At 36.3% G+C, this 19,159-nt stretch overlaps 1 protein-coding gene and 1 long non-coding RNA gene across 6 annotated transcripts; one reads left to right on the top strand and one right to left on the bottom strand.

Moving 5' to 3' along the window:
* Positions 1-3,019: 3,019 nt before the first annotated feature.
* LOC105148139 (uncharacterized) lies at positions 3,020-5,619 on the bottom strand. 4 transcript variants are annotated; one of them, XM_011059656.2, is made up of 4 exons: positions 5,459-5,619; positions 3,812-3,979; positions 3,555-3,687; positions 3,020-3,468 (listed from the first exon to the last, which is right to left on the bottom strand). In XM_011059656.2, exons 2-4 carry the CDS (start codon positions 3,954-3,956, stop codon positions 3,141-3,143), a joined length of 606 nt encoding a protein of 201 aa, XP_011057958.1. In that variant the 5' UTR covers positions 3,957-3,979; positions 5,459-5,619; the 3' UTR covers positions 3,020-3,140. The 4 variants fall into 4 exon arrangements, with proteins under 4 accessions (XP_011057958.1, XP_011057956.1, XP_011057955.1 ...); XM_011059654.2 differs by having other exon boundaries at positions 3,555-3,690; positions 5,454-5,618; XM_011059653.2 differs by having other exon boundaries at positions 3,555-3,690; positions 5,459-5,617.
* A 10,487-nt stretch (positions 5,620-16,106) lies between these two features.
* On the top strand, positions 16,107-17,117 carry LOC147906408 (uncharacterized). Of its 2 annotated transcripts, none has more exons than XR_015548419.1 (2): positions 16,107-16,927; positions 16,958-17,117. It is a non-coding gene; the product is annotated as an uncharacterized LOC147906408 (long non-coding RNA). The 2 variants fall into 2 exon arrangements; XR_015548418.1 differs by having other exon boundaries at positions 16,963-17,117.
* Positions 17,118-19,159: the final 2,042 nt, after the last annotated feature.

The following is a 19,159-nucleotide window of genomic DNA, read 5'->3' on the forward strand; positions in this document are numbered from 1 at the left end:
ATGCACAGTCTGGAAATTTTGTGTTACACACACGATCAATAATATTGGGTCATCTAAAAAGTATCCGCGGTACTTTGTCATTAGATATATGACCATCAACACACATCTAGTGACAAAAAATCACGGATACTTTTTAGATGATCCAATATTATCAATTGTAACAACCTATTCTTGAAAAGTTTCATCAGAAAGAAATCTTGAGGCCCGAATTCATGTCGTTCTTCTCAAGTCTCCAATATGAGAACTTGGACACAGTATAAGTACATACAGTATGAACACTATCAGCACCTTTGATGTAGTGAGTCCCAGGTTATGACTCGCCGCCATATTGTGGGTTGAAAAGACGCTTATAAATTTGAGTTTTCATAAAGCTATAAAATGATAAAAAAAAAAAAAGATATAATTCAGTCGTATCATGAAAATTGTTTATAGCGAGTACATTTTTAAATCAGAATTATATAATAATATAATGTTAACGAATTCATTATATAAAAATAATATTCATGTTAATAATAATAATATTGGATCATCTAAAAAGTATCCGCGGTTTTTTGTCACTAGATATGTGTTGACGGTCATATATCTAGTGACAAAGTACCGCGGATACTTTTTAGATGACCCAATATTAAACAGTAATAAGTAAATTAAAAATAATAATTGATTAAATATGAAGATTGTAATTGGATAATTATGTATGAAAAAATAATATATTGTAATATATTGGGTCATCTAAAAAGTATCCGCGGTACTTTGTCACTAGATATATGACCATCAACACACATCTAGTGACAAAAAACCGCGGATACTTTTTAGATGACCCAATATTTTATAGGAAGGAGATTCAGCTAACTTAACCTAACCTAACCTACAATTTCAACTTGCTGAAAGCAGCCACATTCCTGGTTGGAAATCAACGCATGCGCACTAAAAATGAAAGCCCACATAAAAAGTTCAATGTCCATACTGTATGTACTTTTTAGATGACCCAATACTTATACTGTGAATCAGATTTCAATCTCCAAACCTAAATTTCAATGATAGTGGTTAATCATCAAATTCAGTTTTTCGTGACTGAGCGAGAAACATGAGACTAAAATAAAACGTGATAGTGCAATTACAAAATGTGAAAATCCATTATTTGAAGAAAGTATTAGGTAAAAAATTAAAATATTATATATTATAAATGTTATAATAAATATTATTATATTCACAATATATTTATAATATTTATAATATAAAATATTTATAATAACCTTGGTGAAAAAATTTCGCTAAAATTATGCTACATTTTGGAACATTTCAGTGAAATTGCTGAAAATTTGCTGAAATTTGAAAGTGAATTTATCAGCTAATATATTGAAAAATCGTAGAATTCGAATGGAAATTTCTCAGAAATTTTATTGAAATTTCTTTGAAATATTTATTGAATTTTTTCTGAAATTTTGCTAAAAATGAATTTTTCAGCTAAAAATCACTGAAATTAAAGTGAATTTTTTTCTAAAATACTGAAAATTTGCTGAAAAGTGTTTCAAAATGTGAAATAATTTCAGCGAAAATTTAAATAATATATATAATATATATTTATATAATATATAATTTATAATATATATAATATTTTAATTCTTTACCTAATATTTTCTTTGAAAAATGGATTTTCGGTCGACCACATTTGCCGTGGTCCGATTCATGACAAAGCTCATGAGCATCATTTGTCTCCGTTTAACATTTGACAAACAACAAGGATGAAATAATTTTTAAGTGTGTGAGCGTGAATTTGATTCGCAGACCGCGGCCTTTGTAACCTTACCATTGCTCACGTTTTATTTTATTCTCACATTTCTCGCTCAGTCAAGAAAAACTGAATTTGATGATTAACCACTACCACTGAAATTTAGATTTGAAGATTCGAGATTAAAATCCGAGTTCAAGGGACTTGTTGCGATTCTTTAGACGAATTACAAAAATGAGCAAATTTCGCTAGGTGTTAACCAATGAAGTTGTAAATATTCTAGTAAATTCGATTCAACTTTCACCTCGTAATTTTCACCTTGTTTTCAAGAATCATAAAAAGCTCCGTACTATAAAAAGAACAAGAAATAGAGAATAGACAATAATAATTTCAACCTATCAGAAACTATATGTATTCCATAATACATGATTTCTGATTGAAATTCTTATTCTTTGTTCTTTGTTCCCTGTCCCTTTTATTGTGCGGAGCCCCTAATAAGCCTCGTGAGTATCAATCATGAAACTTTATCTATAGGATGGAAAGTGAGAGTGCGTTTACGGGTACGGTCAACGCGATGCTACAAATGCTTTGAAATGTTTTTTAATTGGTCAGTTTGTAAAATTCTTTTTTCTAATTGGTCCATCAAATGTTTCAAAACATTTGTAGCGAGACTTTGACCTACATGTGATGCGACAGAAACTAATTAGGTAACTATAGGAACCGCGTCGCTTACCGTGCTACATGTAATAGAAGAGAAAAGAAGCAAGCGGCACGGACTCTCGAAATTAAAATATTGTAAGAAATTAGGCAAATGATATGTTTATTAGACATTTTTGTTTTTATGCTAAAGCAACTCGAGTCGCTGTAGCAGTTTTAGCACTATATGCAAAGACACTGCATATATGTCGATCGTCAACTTGACTGTTATGCGCAGTTATACTATTATATTTATTTTATTGAGATATTTAAATTTCATGTAATTTTTTCTAATACTTGAAAAAATAATATCCAGATATACATTTATTCATGAATAAAATGTTAATAATTTTATCAAAATTCTTTTAGTGATACATCTGATGTAATGATAACATTAAAATACTCTAAGATTAAAAATCTTATTGTAACTTTTTGGTTTTCTATTAAAAGTCTAATTTGTATAAAAAAATATTTGAAAAATTTTTTAATGTCCAAAATAAAATTAGAAATTTGAAAAATTATGAAATTTACATAAAAAAATCTGAAAAATTTTATGGAAAACATTTTATGGAATATAAAAAGTTCTGAGAAAAATTTTCACTAAAGAAGAAAAAGAGAGCATGTATTTTGTCAAAAACAATTCAATAATAAATTATAAGAAACGATCTTATCTTTGTATATGTACATATATACAAATACAAATAGAAAAGTAATACTACATTTCGATTAAAGTACCATTTTTTAATCTTTTATACTTAAATTCCGATTCTGGGCGTTTATTAACCCAAGCTTCCAATTCTAATTTGTTTAATATATATTCTGGGTCAATGACAGCTTCTCGAAATTTTGAGGTCTCGTCATCCTCTACAGTCTGTCTATTTCTTTTGGATTTCTTTTTATGCTCTATACATTCCTCTTTGATTTTTGTAATAGTTAACAAATTTTTTGATGTACTTAGAAGTTTTATTCCAGAGCTTTTGTCCTTTTTCCATTTCTGTTCATCACAATAATTAGGAATTTCACTGTTTTCCATCTCTATGGTTCTAAAATTTATATTTGAATAAAATGTTAATTTATTAAAAACAATACTAATATTACACATGTACAAAAATTTATTTTTATTGCTTACCGCTCCAAAATTTCATCTAGTTTTTTGGCGATAAAACTTCGAAATGTGGCAGTAACACCAAAATTTGTAAATTCATCTGCTTGTTTTGAGCTTATTTTCAAGAAATAACTTCCTTCTAGTTTGTCAGTCTTTGCTTCTTTTAAAACGTTAAACAATAATTAGCACATCATAATATTTCTATGAGATCTATTACATAAACATACCTAATTACTTTGTAAACCTTGAAGATAAAAAAGAAAGATATTAATTTTACTTACCAGACTGAGGAATAGCTTTGGCTTTTTCTATGTTATACAGATTATTGTTTAAAAATTGCTGATCAATTGCTTCCTTCAAAATATTTGCAAATTTTTCATCTTCAGAACTTGACGAGTCTACTTGCTCACTTGTTTTCTTCATCATTACTTTAATCTATATCTGTAAATCTGTAATTTGTATATAGAATATTTATAATAATTAATGAATACGATATACATAAAACATGAACAAATGTTAGCAGTTTGCCGATTGCAGGTTGCAGACTCATTAACAGTATCAACGTAATTTCATAGCAGAAACAGAGTAGAATCTGTCACTTTATGATTATTTAAATAAAGTATATCGGTATTTATTTATTGGGTGGATCCATATATTCGTTCGGTTTTTGAAGGCTAAAATAAAACAAGTTTTTTTCATACAAAGGATGAATTTTAATCAATGATATATTCTCCGTTTTTGTTGATGATCTCTTGCCATCTTTCCAACAATTTCATTATTCCGCTCTCATAGAAGGTCTGGGGCTTAGAGGCAAAAAACCGGTCGAGGTACGTTTTCACAGCTCTGATCAGCGAACGATTTTCTATTGAGGGAGTTTTGCAGGGACCGGAACAAGTGGTAGTCGGATGGCGCAAGGTCTGGTGAATATGGTGGGTGGGGTAAAACATCCCAGCCAAGTTGCACTAATTTTTGCTGAGTGATTATTACGGTGTGGGTCTGGCGTTGTCATGGTGGAATATGACACCTTTGCGATTGATCAGTTCTGTCACGTTTCTGTCGCTATGCTTGATTCAATTTCGTTAGCTGCGTGCAGTAGACCTTCGAATCGATCGTTTTTCCCTGAGGAAACAGCTCGTAAAACAGCATCACGATGATCCCACCATATGGATAGCAAAATCTTCTTCGGATGTAGGCCTTCGGGATGGCATTCGGCGACTTGCCAGCGGTTCTCCATGATCTCTTGCGCACTATGTCATAGATGATCCACTTTTCGTCGTCAGTCATTCGTTTGAGAAATGGGTCACTTTCGTGCCGCTTCAGAAGTGAATTGCAGATGGACATGCGGTTGGCCAGGTTCTCCTCGGTCAGCTTGTGCGGCATCTAAACATCGAGGCGGGATATGTAGCCAAGCTGTTGCAAATGCCTTTGAATGGTTCCATAACCTATTTTAAGTGTCTCCGCAATCTCTCGCACCTTTAGCGTCCGGTCTTGCTCAACCACTTGCCTTGATATCATTCGAATCAATCTCGGTGGGCCGACCGCTGTGGGGTCCATCTTCAAGACTCGTATCTCCGGAACGAAATTTGGCAAACCATTTCTGAGCATGTTCTGTTAAGGCATCGTCCCCGTATACGCCGCATATCTTTCGGTGGGCCTCCGCAGCTTGCTTGCCTTTCTTGAAATAATAAAGTAAAATATGCCGAAAATGCACCTTATTCTCCAACATGTTCACAGGCCTGTAGCACAAACAAAACTAATGCCAATGAAATCAAATTTGACAGATGAAAAGAGCGGACTGTCACCTTTCCAAAACATATTTGGATTGCCTGATTAGGCAACCAGAACCGGGATAAAATTCGGAAAAAATTTGCACTACTAACAAAAACCGAACGAATATATGGATCCACTCAATAGAATACGGACATCACCGTGAAAATTGATAAAATTATACTTTTCCAATGCGTTTTTATTCGACACAAAAGAATTTGACAGAAAGACGCAATGATCTGTCCCACGAAAAGAATTAATGCCCTAATTCACATCGCATTTAGGGCGGTATTCTTATGGCTCCTGCACACAGAACGCGGTAACACTTGTTTCCGTATGACGGAAATTGGCGCAATAGCCAATCAACATCTTGCTTGCTCGGAAGTAATATATTGGGTCATCTAAAAAGTATCCGCGGTTTTTTGTCACTAGATGTGTGTTGATGGTCATATATCTAGTGACAAAGTACCGCGGATACTTTTTAGATGACCCAATAATTTCCACCACGCGGCAGAAGTAATATTATATTATTTCTAGAAGTTTTGCATGGGGAAGACATAGAATTATTGATTAGTACGACAACTAATCAATAATTGCCGCGTGCAAGCGTTGTCGCGTTCTGTGTGCAGGAGCTATTATGCCTACTGCATACTGAACACAATAAGCGATGAGCGACTAGCGATATCCAATAAAAACTGCATTTTCTCATGTGACGATGCAAAGCAGAGCTTTTATTGGATATTGCTCGTCGTTCATCGCTGATTGCATTCAGTATAGGCCTATTATTTTTGATTGAATTTTTGTACCAATTCATCTTTCTTCCTTTTCTCTCCAAGAGGAAAGAAGAGGAAGAAAGATGATCTGGTGCAAAAGTTCAGCCAAAAAAGAATAGGCCTTATGCAGATATTAGGGAACGGAAAAGCACGACCAATCACAACTCTGCAGTCATTACTCATTTTTTTCTGCAATTGTGATTGGTTTCGCTGTTCCGTTCCGCTGTAAATTACCATTCATGGCACCCTGGGTCCACAATCACAATTGCAGAAAAGAAAGCAGAAACACAATCAATATTAGAAAAATGCCTATTACATCGAAGCTAGATCTTCATTGCTTTAAATAATTCAATCTTGGAGTACTAATATATATTATATATGTACTTACATATATACCATATTGTAGTCTTTTTAGAACTCCGCGCCAGATTGTTTTTCCGAATTATAAACGCAATTAAAACTACTCTAATAATTGCGAATTAAATTGACAAGCAATTAGATAATTTGATGCTACTATCAAGCATTGAAACTGTTAATAAATTTATTGCGAAAAATATTACCTCGACTAGGACTTGAACCCGGATCTTTTGTATTCCGTACGAGCATCTTAAACCATTAGACCACCAAGGCCAACAATTGGAGCGGAACGCTTGTGATTGGTTCCGCTCTTGTTCTACGTTATACTATTCCGCTGCATGGGTAGGCATGCTTAAGGTACGTTCATATCTTGACGGAAAAGCAGAAAACGGAAAAGCAGTGACCAATCAGAACTCGCGCTGGTAGTAATACAAAAAGCCGAAATTGTAAACTACCAGCTAGAGTTCTGATTGGCTGTTGCTTTTATTCGTATGACCGGACAAAACTTCCGGTTGTAAAAATTATTACATTTTAAATCAATATTTTAAATCATTTGTATTTCATATGAAGAGTTTTGAAGTGCAAATAAAAAGATTTGTGAATCATTCTATTAATTACAATTAATCATTCTTTTTTGTACTTGATCGAAATAATTAACCGGATCTAAATTCAACAAAGTTTATATATGGAATCGTTTGTATTTCGTATGAAGAGTTATGAAGTACTATTAAAAATAAATTATTTACTTTATAATATAATTATTTACTTTATAAATCATCCAGACATTTTTAATTAAAATATCATGTATTTGACCGAAATGTATAGATATAGGCGCTATGATCACGGAAATCCATTAGACACGATAGGTAGTCTCTCTAGTACTTTGATATTCCAGTATGGAATTGCTTGGAATGAATTCTGAATTCGGAATTATTTAGCTTTCCTACAATTTCTTTAAAAAACACAATAAAAATGTAGGAAATAATTTAATTATTTTGATCGAAATCCATTCCGAATAATTCCATTATATGTTTCCTGATTGTTATTCGATCAACAAGATGGATGAGTAACTAAAACTGTAAGATAAAATTTTTTGCATCATTCTCTATAATAGATCTCAAATGCTATTGTTATAGGATTTAATTGTATCAGATTTTAAAACATAATACAAAAATTAGAAATTGTTTTACTTGTAGGTTTTAACCGTCACTTCTTCACAATACAAAAGTATTGTGAAGTGTCTGAACATAAGTTAAGTTTAATTTTATATATAATTTAACAAAACTGACATCAGATAGAGAAGGTATCATCAAGCATAATTATGAGATGATACGTATGCAACTATGTTCTCCATTAATTAAAAAATGTAATAATCAAGATGACTATGCAATATGTCTAATAAAAAGCAATACAGAAATAGGAACAAATGATGCTGTACAGTTTCAATTATATTTTTATATATTAAAGTACATTATCGTAAGTCTGATAAAGGAATTAATTTTTAAAGGAATTTTTTATATAAACAGGAAGGTTTCCTCTAAAATTAAATAATGAACAAAAAAGAATTTTGTTTAATTTTACTGGTGATTATCTACATGGAATCGATTATACGGTGACAATTATATGATACATTGTGATTATGATATACAACAAAATCAAATTATATAGATATTATATTTATATTATAATTAATTTTAATATAAAATCTGCTTGTCGATACCTACCTATTAGGTTTTTATTGTTTTTTATTAGACATATTGAATAGTTTTGATTATTGCATTTTTTAATTAATGGAGAACATACGTATGGAGTTGCATATGTATCATCTCATAATCATGCTTGATGATATCTTCTTTATCTGTCAGTTTGTTAAATTATATATAAAATTAAACTTAACTTACTTTCAGACACTTCACTTTGAAGGAGTGATGGTTAAAACCTACAAATAAAATAATTTCTAATTTTTGTATTATGTTTCAAAACCTGATACAATTAAATCCTATGACAATAGCATTTGAAGTCTATTACAAAAAATGATGCAAAGAGTTTTGTCTTATAATTTTAGTTACTCATCCATCTTGTTGATCGAATAACAACCAGAAAACGTAAAATGGAATTACTCGGAATGGATTCCGATCAAAATAATTCAATTATTTCTATTGTGTTTTTTAAAGAAACTGTAGAAAAATTAAATAATTCCGATTGGAATTCATTCCAAGCAAGTTATTCCATAACACGTCCTGGAATCAAAATACTAGAGACTACCTATCGTGTTTAATGGATTTCTGTGACTATAGCGCCTATATCTATACATTTCGGTCAAATATATGATATTTTAATTAAAAATGTCTGGATGACTCACAAATGTTTTTAATGGTACTTCATTACTCTTCATACGAAATACAAACGATTTAAAATGATAATTTTTACAATTGGAGGTTTTGTCCGATCACGTACATACGAATGTTGCTTTTCCGTTTTCCGATTTTCCGTCAAGGTGCGAACGTGCCCTAATGGCACCCTTAGGATGCTTACTCGCAACGGAATAGCGTAACGTGGAACGTCCGCCGCTAAATCAAATGCAAACTACTTTCGTCATTTCATTCTAAGAGATCGCGCCACACGTATCATTTTTGGATTAACGTATCTCGACTAACAAAATCTGAATACCGATTAATGACACATGCATTAATTAACAAAATATATATTTTTTTGACGTTTTCAGTTTACCCACAATGTCTTTTTTTATATTAATTTAACTTTGAGTCCCATACAGCACAGAAGATTGAAGCAATATTGCTGCAATGTTGCAATATTGCAGATTGCAATGTAACATTGCAGAGATATTACAGAAATATAAATTATAAATATGCCTGCAAAATGTCAGTAATATGCTTGTAATATTCCACAAACATTAAACTGTAATTCTTTAATTGTTACAATAATAATATTAGATGTACAACTTTGCTTCCGCCGTTTTTTTCCGAAATTCGAGGCTTTATTGTAAAAAATGATTATACATTTACGATTCAAAGTATTGTCCATCGCTGGCCACTACTTTCTCCCATCTTTCGGGCAGCGAATCCCATGTCGAAAAAACTGGTCATCTTTTGAGGCGATCCACGAATCGATCCAATTTTTTACTTCTTTATAAGACCGGAAGTGCTGGTCAGCCAGGCCGTATGCCATTGATTGAAACAAGTGATAGTCAGAGGGAGCAACGTCGGAGAATATGACGGGTGGGATAGGACTTTCCATTTCAACGTTTCCAAGTATGTCTTGAGCACTTTCGCAACATGAGATCGAGCATTGTCTTGCTGCAAAATCATTTTATCGTGTCTCTCGTTGCGGCCGTTTGTCTTTCAATGCTCGGCTCAAACGCATCAATTGCGTTCGATACTGATCGCCTGTGATTGTTTCAGTCGGTTTTAACAGCTCATAATACATTACGCCGAGCTGGTCCCATCAAATACAGAGCATGCCTTGGAGTTGTGAATATTCGGTTTGGCCGTCGACGTGGAAGCAGGCCGGGAACTCCCCATGATTTTCTGCTCTTGAGGTTATCGTAATGAACTCATTTTTCGTTCCCAGTCACAATGCGAATCAGAAATTTCTTTCGTCTTTGCCTTTCAAGCAACTGTTCACAAGCAAACAAACGCCGTTCAACATCTCTCGGCTTCAACTCGTACGGCCCAATTTCCTTGCTTCTGAATCATTCCCATGACTTTGAGGCGTTTTGAAATGGCTTGTTAAGTCACTCCCAATTCTTTTTGATTTTGACACGAGTCTTGATCAAGTAATGCCTCCAATTCTGTATTTTCAAAAACCTCTCTTCCACCGCTATGTCGGTCTTCGACGTCAAAATCATCGTTCTTGAAGCGTTGAAACCACTCACGACACGTGAGTTCTTTCACTAATAGCGGCCTCACCGTAAGTATTCGATGAGCCTCAGCCGCAGATTTCTTCATATTGAAGCAGAAAATTAAAACCTCTCACAAATGATGAGAATTTGACTCGTAAACTGACATTTTCAATCGAGAATAACTTTATGATGCAGAATCGACTATTTCTATGGGATTATATTGACAGATGCCCAAGTTTATTGTATGACGTCTATGATCTATTTATTTCGATCACCACTTACCGCTAAAGCCATTTATAAGAAAACGGCGGAAGCAAAGTTGTACACCTAATAATATACAAATATAAGTTTTTTTCAATATTTATGTAGTAGTCTTTTAGTTTAACAGTCATTTTTAGGATGTAATAATTAATATAATCCATTTTATATTTAAATAAAAAATTTATTGATCTATTATTTGACAGCCATTTCATTAGCTAAGTTTTATTTTAAATATGAAATCAAAAGATTTTATAATATTAAATTTAATTTGGATACAATCAATCCATTGTTACAGACGCCACGATTCTTTTCGTGACGTTGTAACTAACTTTTGCAAAGACAAAGGGCACAACGCCCTTTTTTCGGGATATAAATAGAGGTCCCACGGAAGCGCAGAGCGTCAGTACGAAATTTTGAATCACCCGGTCTATGTCAGTGAAATTCGCACTCAGTTACAAGTTAACTCATTGTCTCGAATAGTGCGGATTATTGGAACCCGCTCTAATCACGCCAGTTCGCGATCCCATCCGAGTGCGAACTTGTGAACAAATCGCAATGGAATTACTAGCCATACGCCACTGCGAATGACCTTCGGACATTCTCCGCTGACGACAGATCTCTTTGGCCATTCGCCTAGAACTTACCCGATATCTTGGGCCAGCTAATAGTAAATCGCCTTTATTTCCAGTCCACCCCCGCGTTTCCCCGCATCGAAAAACACATTCATTGTGCATGAATACATTTACACGCGTTTTCAACGAACACACGTCAATTTTAATCCTTCGGTTCGTAGCAAACGCGGATGAACCCCTTATGTCCAGAGGAAAAGGCGGAACCGTTCCCCAGAGCCACCCACAATCACGCCGCCACAATCGACTGGCGAACAATTCGTCAAGATCTCCTATTCACAACCGTTGGATCTCCTCCTGTTATCGACCTTGCTATCCAAGAAATCCTCGGTTATTCCTCTCCTCCTTTCGAGGAACGATTCCCTCCCTCTCCTCCTCACAAAGAAGGATTTCCATTCCCTCCTCCTTTGGATCAACTCCCGCCCCTCCCATTTCAACTGAATACCGAGCTGATCGACTGGGATCGGATATTCCGGTTCTTTCCGTCCCCCTCTTACGAAAGGGACAGATTAATCACTGTATACATCCCCGGAAATCCCACAGTTTACGCCGTCCTCTACAAGCACCTCATTCCGATATGCTCCTGCAACACATTCCTCGCCTTCCATACTCGCTAACCCTTTCTCCTCTCCACACACACACATACATGCATACATCCATAAACTATAATATATTTTTTTTTTTTTAAAGAGAAGTTTATAACGTATAAAACCCTTTGTTTTATTATTATTTTGCATTTTATTGTAATTAAATGTAACTTAACGTATTCCCCTGTCTTTTATTAACATCATCTCTCGCATTCACTTCCCTCGAATACCTGAGATCGCACGAGGTCCAGTCCCGAATCAAAAGGATTAAGTTCCTGGACCCAAAAAGTAGGACCGACGTTCGCACTGTTCAGTGGAACAGGTGTCACAGCACAGGTGTCCCTTCGGACGTTGATTCATATTCTGGGATTGAAAAGGTGCGTATGACTCACAGGCGTTCACCTCCGCGCGTATTTGTGAGATTGAGTCTAGCGGTCCTTCCACACCCTCTCCATTCTCCCTCATTGTCTCCTTGACCAAATTTTCAAGGGTTTGGACGTAACAGCATCATTAACGAATAAAATGATAAGCAATTAAGCTACTGAAAACGATTTATCGAAATATTAATTATGTGATCGATGATATATTTATGCCTGATGTGAACACAAGAATAAAACAGGGCCTGAAATTTATTGATAAATTTTTTTTTTTTTTTTTTTTTTAAATCAATTTAATTGACTCGGAATGGTTCCAAATTAAATTGAACGATAGACGTCTATCAAAATTTTGGGAGTTTGGATTATGTCTAGAAAATTGGGGAATTTGAGTTACTTTCACCATTTATCGATATTTCGGTCAGTTCGGGGATCGCCGGGTGTCGGTTAGGTCGGCGGAGTGACTGGCACGGAGTCAGGTTCTCGAGGTTACTTCCACTGGGATAGGGTATAGGGGTTAGTACAACTTGCGAATTTGAGATTAGATTTTTTCCATATAGTATTCACTTGGGTCTACCTTCCCCTGGTATTGGTCCCCCCCTCCAGCCCCCCCCTTGGCCTGGGGACTTTTTTTTAGGTGGGGATAGGATCAAAAATGTCGGAATTTGAAAATTTCAAGGATGCTATCTCATAGATCTCGATGGGCCAAACACAAAAGGTGGTATACAATTTTGCCCTAGGATTCACGGTTTCGTAGATAGAGGGCTCTGAAGTCACAAAAAAAATAAAAATGTCGGAATTTCAAAAATTTCGCATTTTTCCCATATAATAGGCCCTGAGAGAAGACGAAAATGTTCTATACAATTTTGTCGTATCTGTCACCGTTTGGGCTGTGGACTTTTTGTAAAGTTGACAAAACATTAAAAGGGTCGTTTGAGGGATGGGGGGTCACCGGAGGGGGGTGGTTATGAGGAACAAAGTTGTTCCTCTCGTCGAGATACATCGATACCCCCACCTACGAAAATTAAATTTCTGATTTTTCAAAATTTTGAAATTTTTCAGTCCAACTCAAAAATGAAAGTGTCTCGACAACGTACAGAGCGACGAAATAGGCATGTAGGACAAACTTTAAGAATTTGAATTTTTTTTTTTTTGAAAATTTTTTTTTTTTTTTCTATGTCCCACACCCTCCAAAATGAAGAAAAAATGAGTGTCAAATAAATCCGAACTATAGAAGTCTATAAAATTTGGGTTAGGTCTGGAAAAATAGGGATTTTTTTTTTTTTTTTTATTTCCACCATTTATCGATACTTCGGTCAGTTCGGGGACCATCGGTTAGATCGGAGTGACTGGCACGGGATCAGGTTAGGTTCCTTCGTGTTGCGAAGGAATTTTAATTTTTTTTTTTTTATTACGGATTCCAGAAGTACCAGTCCTGATCCATGCTCATCAGTTGGAATTTTTGGAATATCTACTTCCGTTCCGGAAGTCGCCATTTTCTATTGAACGAAAGGTCCTAGAGCCTCCGCGTCTGAGACAATGTTGTTCGGTATTAAAAAGCCGCTTCGAATGCCGTTTGAACCATTCCGCTATCTCTTTTCGTTCAGGCTGTGTACTCTTGGAAGCAGTGTTTTCGGCGAATATTTTCTAAGTCCCGTTCAAAAAATAAGAAAAATCGATCAAAATTTGACCATGCCAGACGACTCAGAATGTCGAGAAATGGATTTTGGATCCATGAATTTTGGACAAATTTTTGGCAAAATTGAATTTTTTTTATTTTTTTTTTCTTTTTTCTAAGTTCCACACATACTGACAAAGAATGACAGTGATGAAAAAATCCAACTGTAGACATCAAAATTTGGGGAGTTTGGGTTATATCGGAAAGAAGAAGGGACTTTTGGTTAAATCCACTAGAAATTAGGGGACTTTTGGTTACATCCACTAGAAATTAGGTGACTTTTGGTTACATCCACTAGAAATTAGGGGACTTTTGGTTACATCCACTAGAAATTAGGGGACTTTTGGTTACATCCACTAGAAATTAGGGGACTTTTGGTTACATCCATTTGAAAATTGGGGACTTTTGGTTAGTTCCACGAGAAAATAGGGGATTTTTTGATTACATCAATTTGAAAATTGGGGACTTTTGGTTACATCCATTTGAAAATTGGGGACTTTTGGTTAGTTCCACTAGAAAATAGGGGATTTTTGGTTACATCCATTTGAAAATTGGGGACTTTTGGTTAGTTCCACTATTTTACTAAGTTTTGGTTAGGTCGAGAACTACGGATTTGGTTAGGTCGGCGAAGTGACTGGCACGGGGTCAGGTCTTCGAAGGCAACTCCAATGGGTTAGGTTGGGTTAGGTTAGGTTACCGTGTTGCGAAGGAATTTTAATTTTTTTTTTTATTACGGATTCCAGAAGTACCAGTCATGATCCGTGTTTGAATACCTACTTCCGTTCCGGAAGTCGCCATTTTCTTTTTAACGGTTGGTCCTAGAGCTTCCGGATCTGAGACAATGTTGTTTGGTTTTCAAAGCAGCTTCGAATGCCGTTTGGACCATTCCGCTATCTCTTTTCGTTCAGGCTGTGTACTCTTGGAAGTGGGGTTTTCGGCGATTTTTTTCTAAGTCCCACTGAGAAAATATAATGGGTCGGAAAAATCGATCAAAATTCGACCATGCCAGGCGACTCAGGAGGTCGAGAAACGCATTTTGGACACATGAATTTTGGACCAAATTTTTGAAAAATTTTTGGGGGGTGATAGTTTTTGACGGAAAAATCGAAAATTTTTTTATTACGGATTCCAGAAGTACCAGTCATGATCCATGCTCATCAGATGGAATTTTTGGAATATCTACTTCCGTTCCGGAAATCGCCATTTTCTTTCGAACGAAAGGTCCTAGAGCTTCCGGGTCTGAGACAATGTTGTTCGGTATAAAGAGCCGCTTCGAATGCCGTTTGAACCATTCCGGTATCTCTTTTCGTTCAGGCTGTGTACTCCTGGAAGCCGGAATTTCGTCGAATTTTTTCTAAGTACCACTGAAAAAAATCGGAAAAATCGATCAAAATTCGACCATGCCAGACGACTCAGGAGGTCGAGAAACGCACTTTGGACCCATGAATTTTGGATCGATTTTTTTTTTCCCTTTTGAAAAATTTTTTGGGGGTGATAGTTTTTGACGGAAAAATCGAAAATTTTTTTATTACGGATTCCAGAAGTACCAGTCCTGATCCATGCTCATCAGTTGGAATTTTTGGAATATCTACTTCCGTTCCGGAAGTCGCCATTTTCTTTCGAACGAAAGGTCCTAGAGCTTCCGGGTCTGAGACAATGTTGTTCGGTATAAAAAGCCGCTTCGAATGCCGTTTGAACCATTCCGCTATCTTTTTTCGTTCAGGCTGTGTACTCTTGGAAGCCGGAATTTCGGCGATTTTTTCTAAGTACCACTGAAAAAAATCGGAAAAATCGATCAAAATTCGACCATGCCAGACGACTCAGGAGGTCGAGAAACGCACTTTGGACCCATGAATTTTGGACCGATTTTTTTTTTCCCTTTTGAAAAATTTTTTGGGGGTGATAGTTTTTGACGGAAAAATCGAAAATTTTTTTATTACGGATTCCAGAAGTACCAGTCCTGATCCATGCTCATCAGTTGGAATTTTTGGAATATCTACTTCCGTTCCGGAAGTCGCCATTTTCTTTTGAACGAAACGTCCTAGAGCTTCCGGATCTGAGACAATGTTGGTCAGTTTAAAAAGCCGCTTCGAATGCCGTTTGAACCATTCCGGTATCTCTTTTCGTTCAGGCTGTGTACTCTTGGAAGCCGGAATTTCGTCGAATTTTTTCTAAGTACCACTGAAAAAAATCAGAAAAATCGATCAAAATTCGACCATGCCAGACGACTCAGGAGGACGAGAAACGCATTTTGGACCCATGAATTTTGGACCGATTAAAATTTTTGGGGGGTGATAGTTTTTGACGGAAAAATCGAAAATTTTTTTATTACGGATTCCAGAAGTACCAGTCATGATCCATGCTCATCAGTTGGAATTTTTGGAATATCTACTTCCGTTCCGGAAGTCGCCATTTTCTTTTGAACGAAAGGTCGACGAGCTTCCGGGTCTGAGACAATGTTGTTCGCTTTAAAAGGCCGCTTCGAATGCCGTTTGAACCATTCCGCTATCTCTTTTCGTTCAGGCTGTGTACTCTTGGAAGCAGTGTTTCCGGCGAATATTTTCTAAGTCCCGTTCAAAAAATAAGAAAAATCGATCAAAATTTGACCATGCCAGACGACTCAGAATGTCGAGAAATGGATTTTGGATCCATGAATTTTGGACAAATTTTTGGCAAAATTGAATTTTTTTTTTTTTTTTTTTTTTTTCTAAGTTCCACACATACTGACAAAGAATGACAGTGACGAAAAAATCCAAACTGTAGACATCAAAATTTGGGGAGTTTGGGTTATATCGGAAAGAATTAGGGACTTTTGGTTACATCCACTAGAAATTAGGTGACTTTTGGCAACATCCACTAGAAATTAGGGGACTTTTGGTTACATCCACTAGAAATTAGGGGACTTTTGGTTACATCCACTAGAAATTAGGGGACTTTTGGTTAGTTCCACGAGAAAATAGGGGATTTTTGGTTACATCCATTTGAAAATTGGGGACTTTTGGTTAGTTCCACTATTTTCCTAAGTTTTGGTTAGGTCGAGAACTACGGATTTGGTTAGGTCGGTGAAGTGACTGGCACGGGGTCAGGTCTTCGAAGACAACTCCAATGGGTTAGTTCGGGTTAGGTTAGGTTAGGTTAGGTTAGGTTAGGTTAGGTTAGGTTAGAGTTAGAGTTAGGTTAGGTTAGGTTAGGTTAGGTTAGGTTAGGTTAGGTTAGGTTAGGTTAGGTTAGGTTAGGTTAGGTTAGGTTAGGTTAGGTTAGGTTAGGTTAGGTTAGGTTAGGTTAGAGTTAGGTTAGGTTAGGTTAGGTTAGGTTAGGTTAGGTTAGGTTAGGTTAGGTTAGGTTAGGTTAGGTTAGGTTAGGTTAGGTTAGGTTAGGTTAGGTTAGGTTAGGTTAGGTTAGGTTAGGTTAGGTTAGGTTAGGTTAGGTTAGGTTAGGTTAGGTTAGGTTAGGTTAGGTTAGGTTAGGTTAGGTTAGGTTAGGTTAGGTTAGGTTAGGTTAGGTTAGGTTAGGTTAGGTTAGGTTAGGTTAGGTTAGGTTAGGTTAGGTTAGGTTAGGTTAGGTCAGGTTAGGTTAGGTTAGGTTAGGTTAGGTTAGGTTAGGTTAGGTTAGGTTAGTTTAGGTTAGGTTAGGTTAGGTTAGGTTAGGTTAGGTTAGGTTAGGTTAGGTTAGGTTAGGTTAGGTTAGGTTAGGTTAGGTTAGGTTAGGTTAGGTTAGGTTAGGTTAGGTTAGGTTAGGTTAGGTTAGGTTAGGTTAGGTTAGGTTAGGTTAGGTTAAGGTTAGGTTAGGTTAGGTTAGGTTAGGTTAGGTTAGGTTAGGTTAGGTTAGGTTAGGTTAGGTTAGGTTAGGTTAGGTTAGGTTAGGTTAGGTTAGGTTAGGTTAGGTTAGGTTAGGTTAGGTTAGGTTAGGTTAGGTTAGGTTAGGTTAGGTTAGGTTAGGTTAGGTTAGGTTAGGTTAGGTTAGGTTAGGTTAGGTTAGGTTAGGTTAGGTTAGGTTAGGTTAGGTTAGGTTAGGTTAGGTTAGGTTAGGTTAGGTTAGGTTAGGTTAGGTTAGGTTAGGTTAGGTTAGGTTAGGTTAGGTTAGGTTAGGTTAGGTTAGGTTAGGTTAGGTTAGGTTAGGTTAGGTTAGGTTAGGTTAGATTAGGTTAGGTTAGGGTAGGTTAGGTTAGGTTAGGTGAGGTTAGGTTAGGTTAGGTTAGGTTAGGTTAGGTTAGGTTAGGTTAGGTTAGGTTAGGTTAGGTTAGGTTAGGTTAGGTTAGGTTAGGTTAGGTTAGGTTGNTAGGTTAGGTTAGGTTAGGTTAGGTTAGGTTAGGTTAGGTTAGGTTAGGTTAGGTTAGGTTAGGTTAGGNTANGTTTGGTTTGGTNAGTTTAGGTTAGGTTAGGTTAGGTTAGGTTAGGTTAGGCTAGGTTAGGTTAGGTTAGGTTAGGTTAGGTTAGGTTAGGTTAGGTTAGGTTAGGTTAGGTTAGGTTAGGTTAGGTTAGGTTAGGTTAGGTTAGGTTAGGTTAGGTTAGGTTAGGTTAGGTTAGGTTAGGTTAGGTTAGGTTAGGTTAGGTTAGGTTAGGTTAGGTTAGGTTAGGTTAGGTTAGGTTAGGTTAGGTTAGGTTAGGTTAGGTTAGGTTAGGTTAGGTTAGGTTAGGTTAGGTTAGGTTAGGTTAGGTTAGGTTAGGTTAGGTTAGGTTAGGTTAGGTTAGGTTAGGTTAGGTTAGGTTAGGTTAGGTTAGGTTAGGTTAGGTTAGGTTAGGTTAGGTTAGGTTAGGTTAGGTTAGGTTAGGTTAGTTAGGTTGGTTATGGTTAGTTAGGTTAGGTTAGGTTTAGGTTAGGTTAGGTTAGGTTAGGTTAGGTTGGGATAGGTTTGGGTTAGGTTAGGTTGGGTTAGGTTAGGTTAGGTTCGAAAAACCGACAGAAACCGAAACGCGAACTAAACCGAACCGAACCGAACGGAACCGAACCTAACCTAACCGAACGCGAACCGCACCGCAGACCGAACCTAACCGAACCGACCAACGAACCTACCTAAAATCCGAGACCTGAACCTAACCTACCTCTAACTAACCTAACCGAACCTAAACCGAACGAACCTAACCGAAACCGAACCGAAACGAACGACACGCGCGAACCGCACCGAAACGAACCGAACCGAACCTAACCGGAAAAACCACTCGAACCGAACCGAACCGAAACCCGAAACCGAACGAACCGAACCAGAACCGAACCCGAACCAACCGAACCGACAAGCGAACCGAACCTAAGCGGAAACTAACCTAACCGAACCGAACTACCTCTAACGCGAAAACCTAAACCGAACCTAACGAACCTACCGAACGAACCACCGAAAAACCGA

This window comes from Acromyrmex echinatior, unplaced genomic scaffold (assembly GCF_024713525.1).
Source record: "Acromyrmex echinatior isolate Ae372 unplaced genomic scaffold, ASM2471352v2 Scaffold40, whole genome shotgun sequence".
NCBI classification, from domain to species: Eukaryota; Metazoa; Arthropoda; class Insecta; order Hymenoptera; family Formicidae; genus Acromyrmex; species Acromyrmex echinatior.

Excerpts from the sequence above, each read along its gene's own strand:
- LOC105148139 (XM_011059654.2), bottom strand. The coding sequence starts at position 3,956 with ATGATGAAGAAAACAAGTGAGCAAGTAGACTCGTCAAGTTCTGAAGAT. Across the intron at positions 3,691-3,811 it reads CAAAGCTATTCCTCAGTCTG|AAGCAAAGACTGACAAACTA; the intron begins GTAAGTAAAATT and ends ACGTTTTAAAAG. Across the intron at positions 3,469-3,554 it reads CTAGATGAAATTTTGGAGCG|AACCATAGAGATGGAAAACA; the intron begins GTAAGCAATAAA and ends TATAAATTTTAG.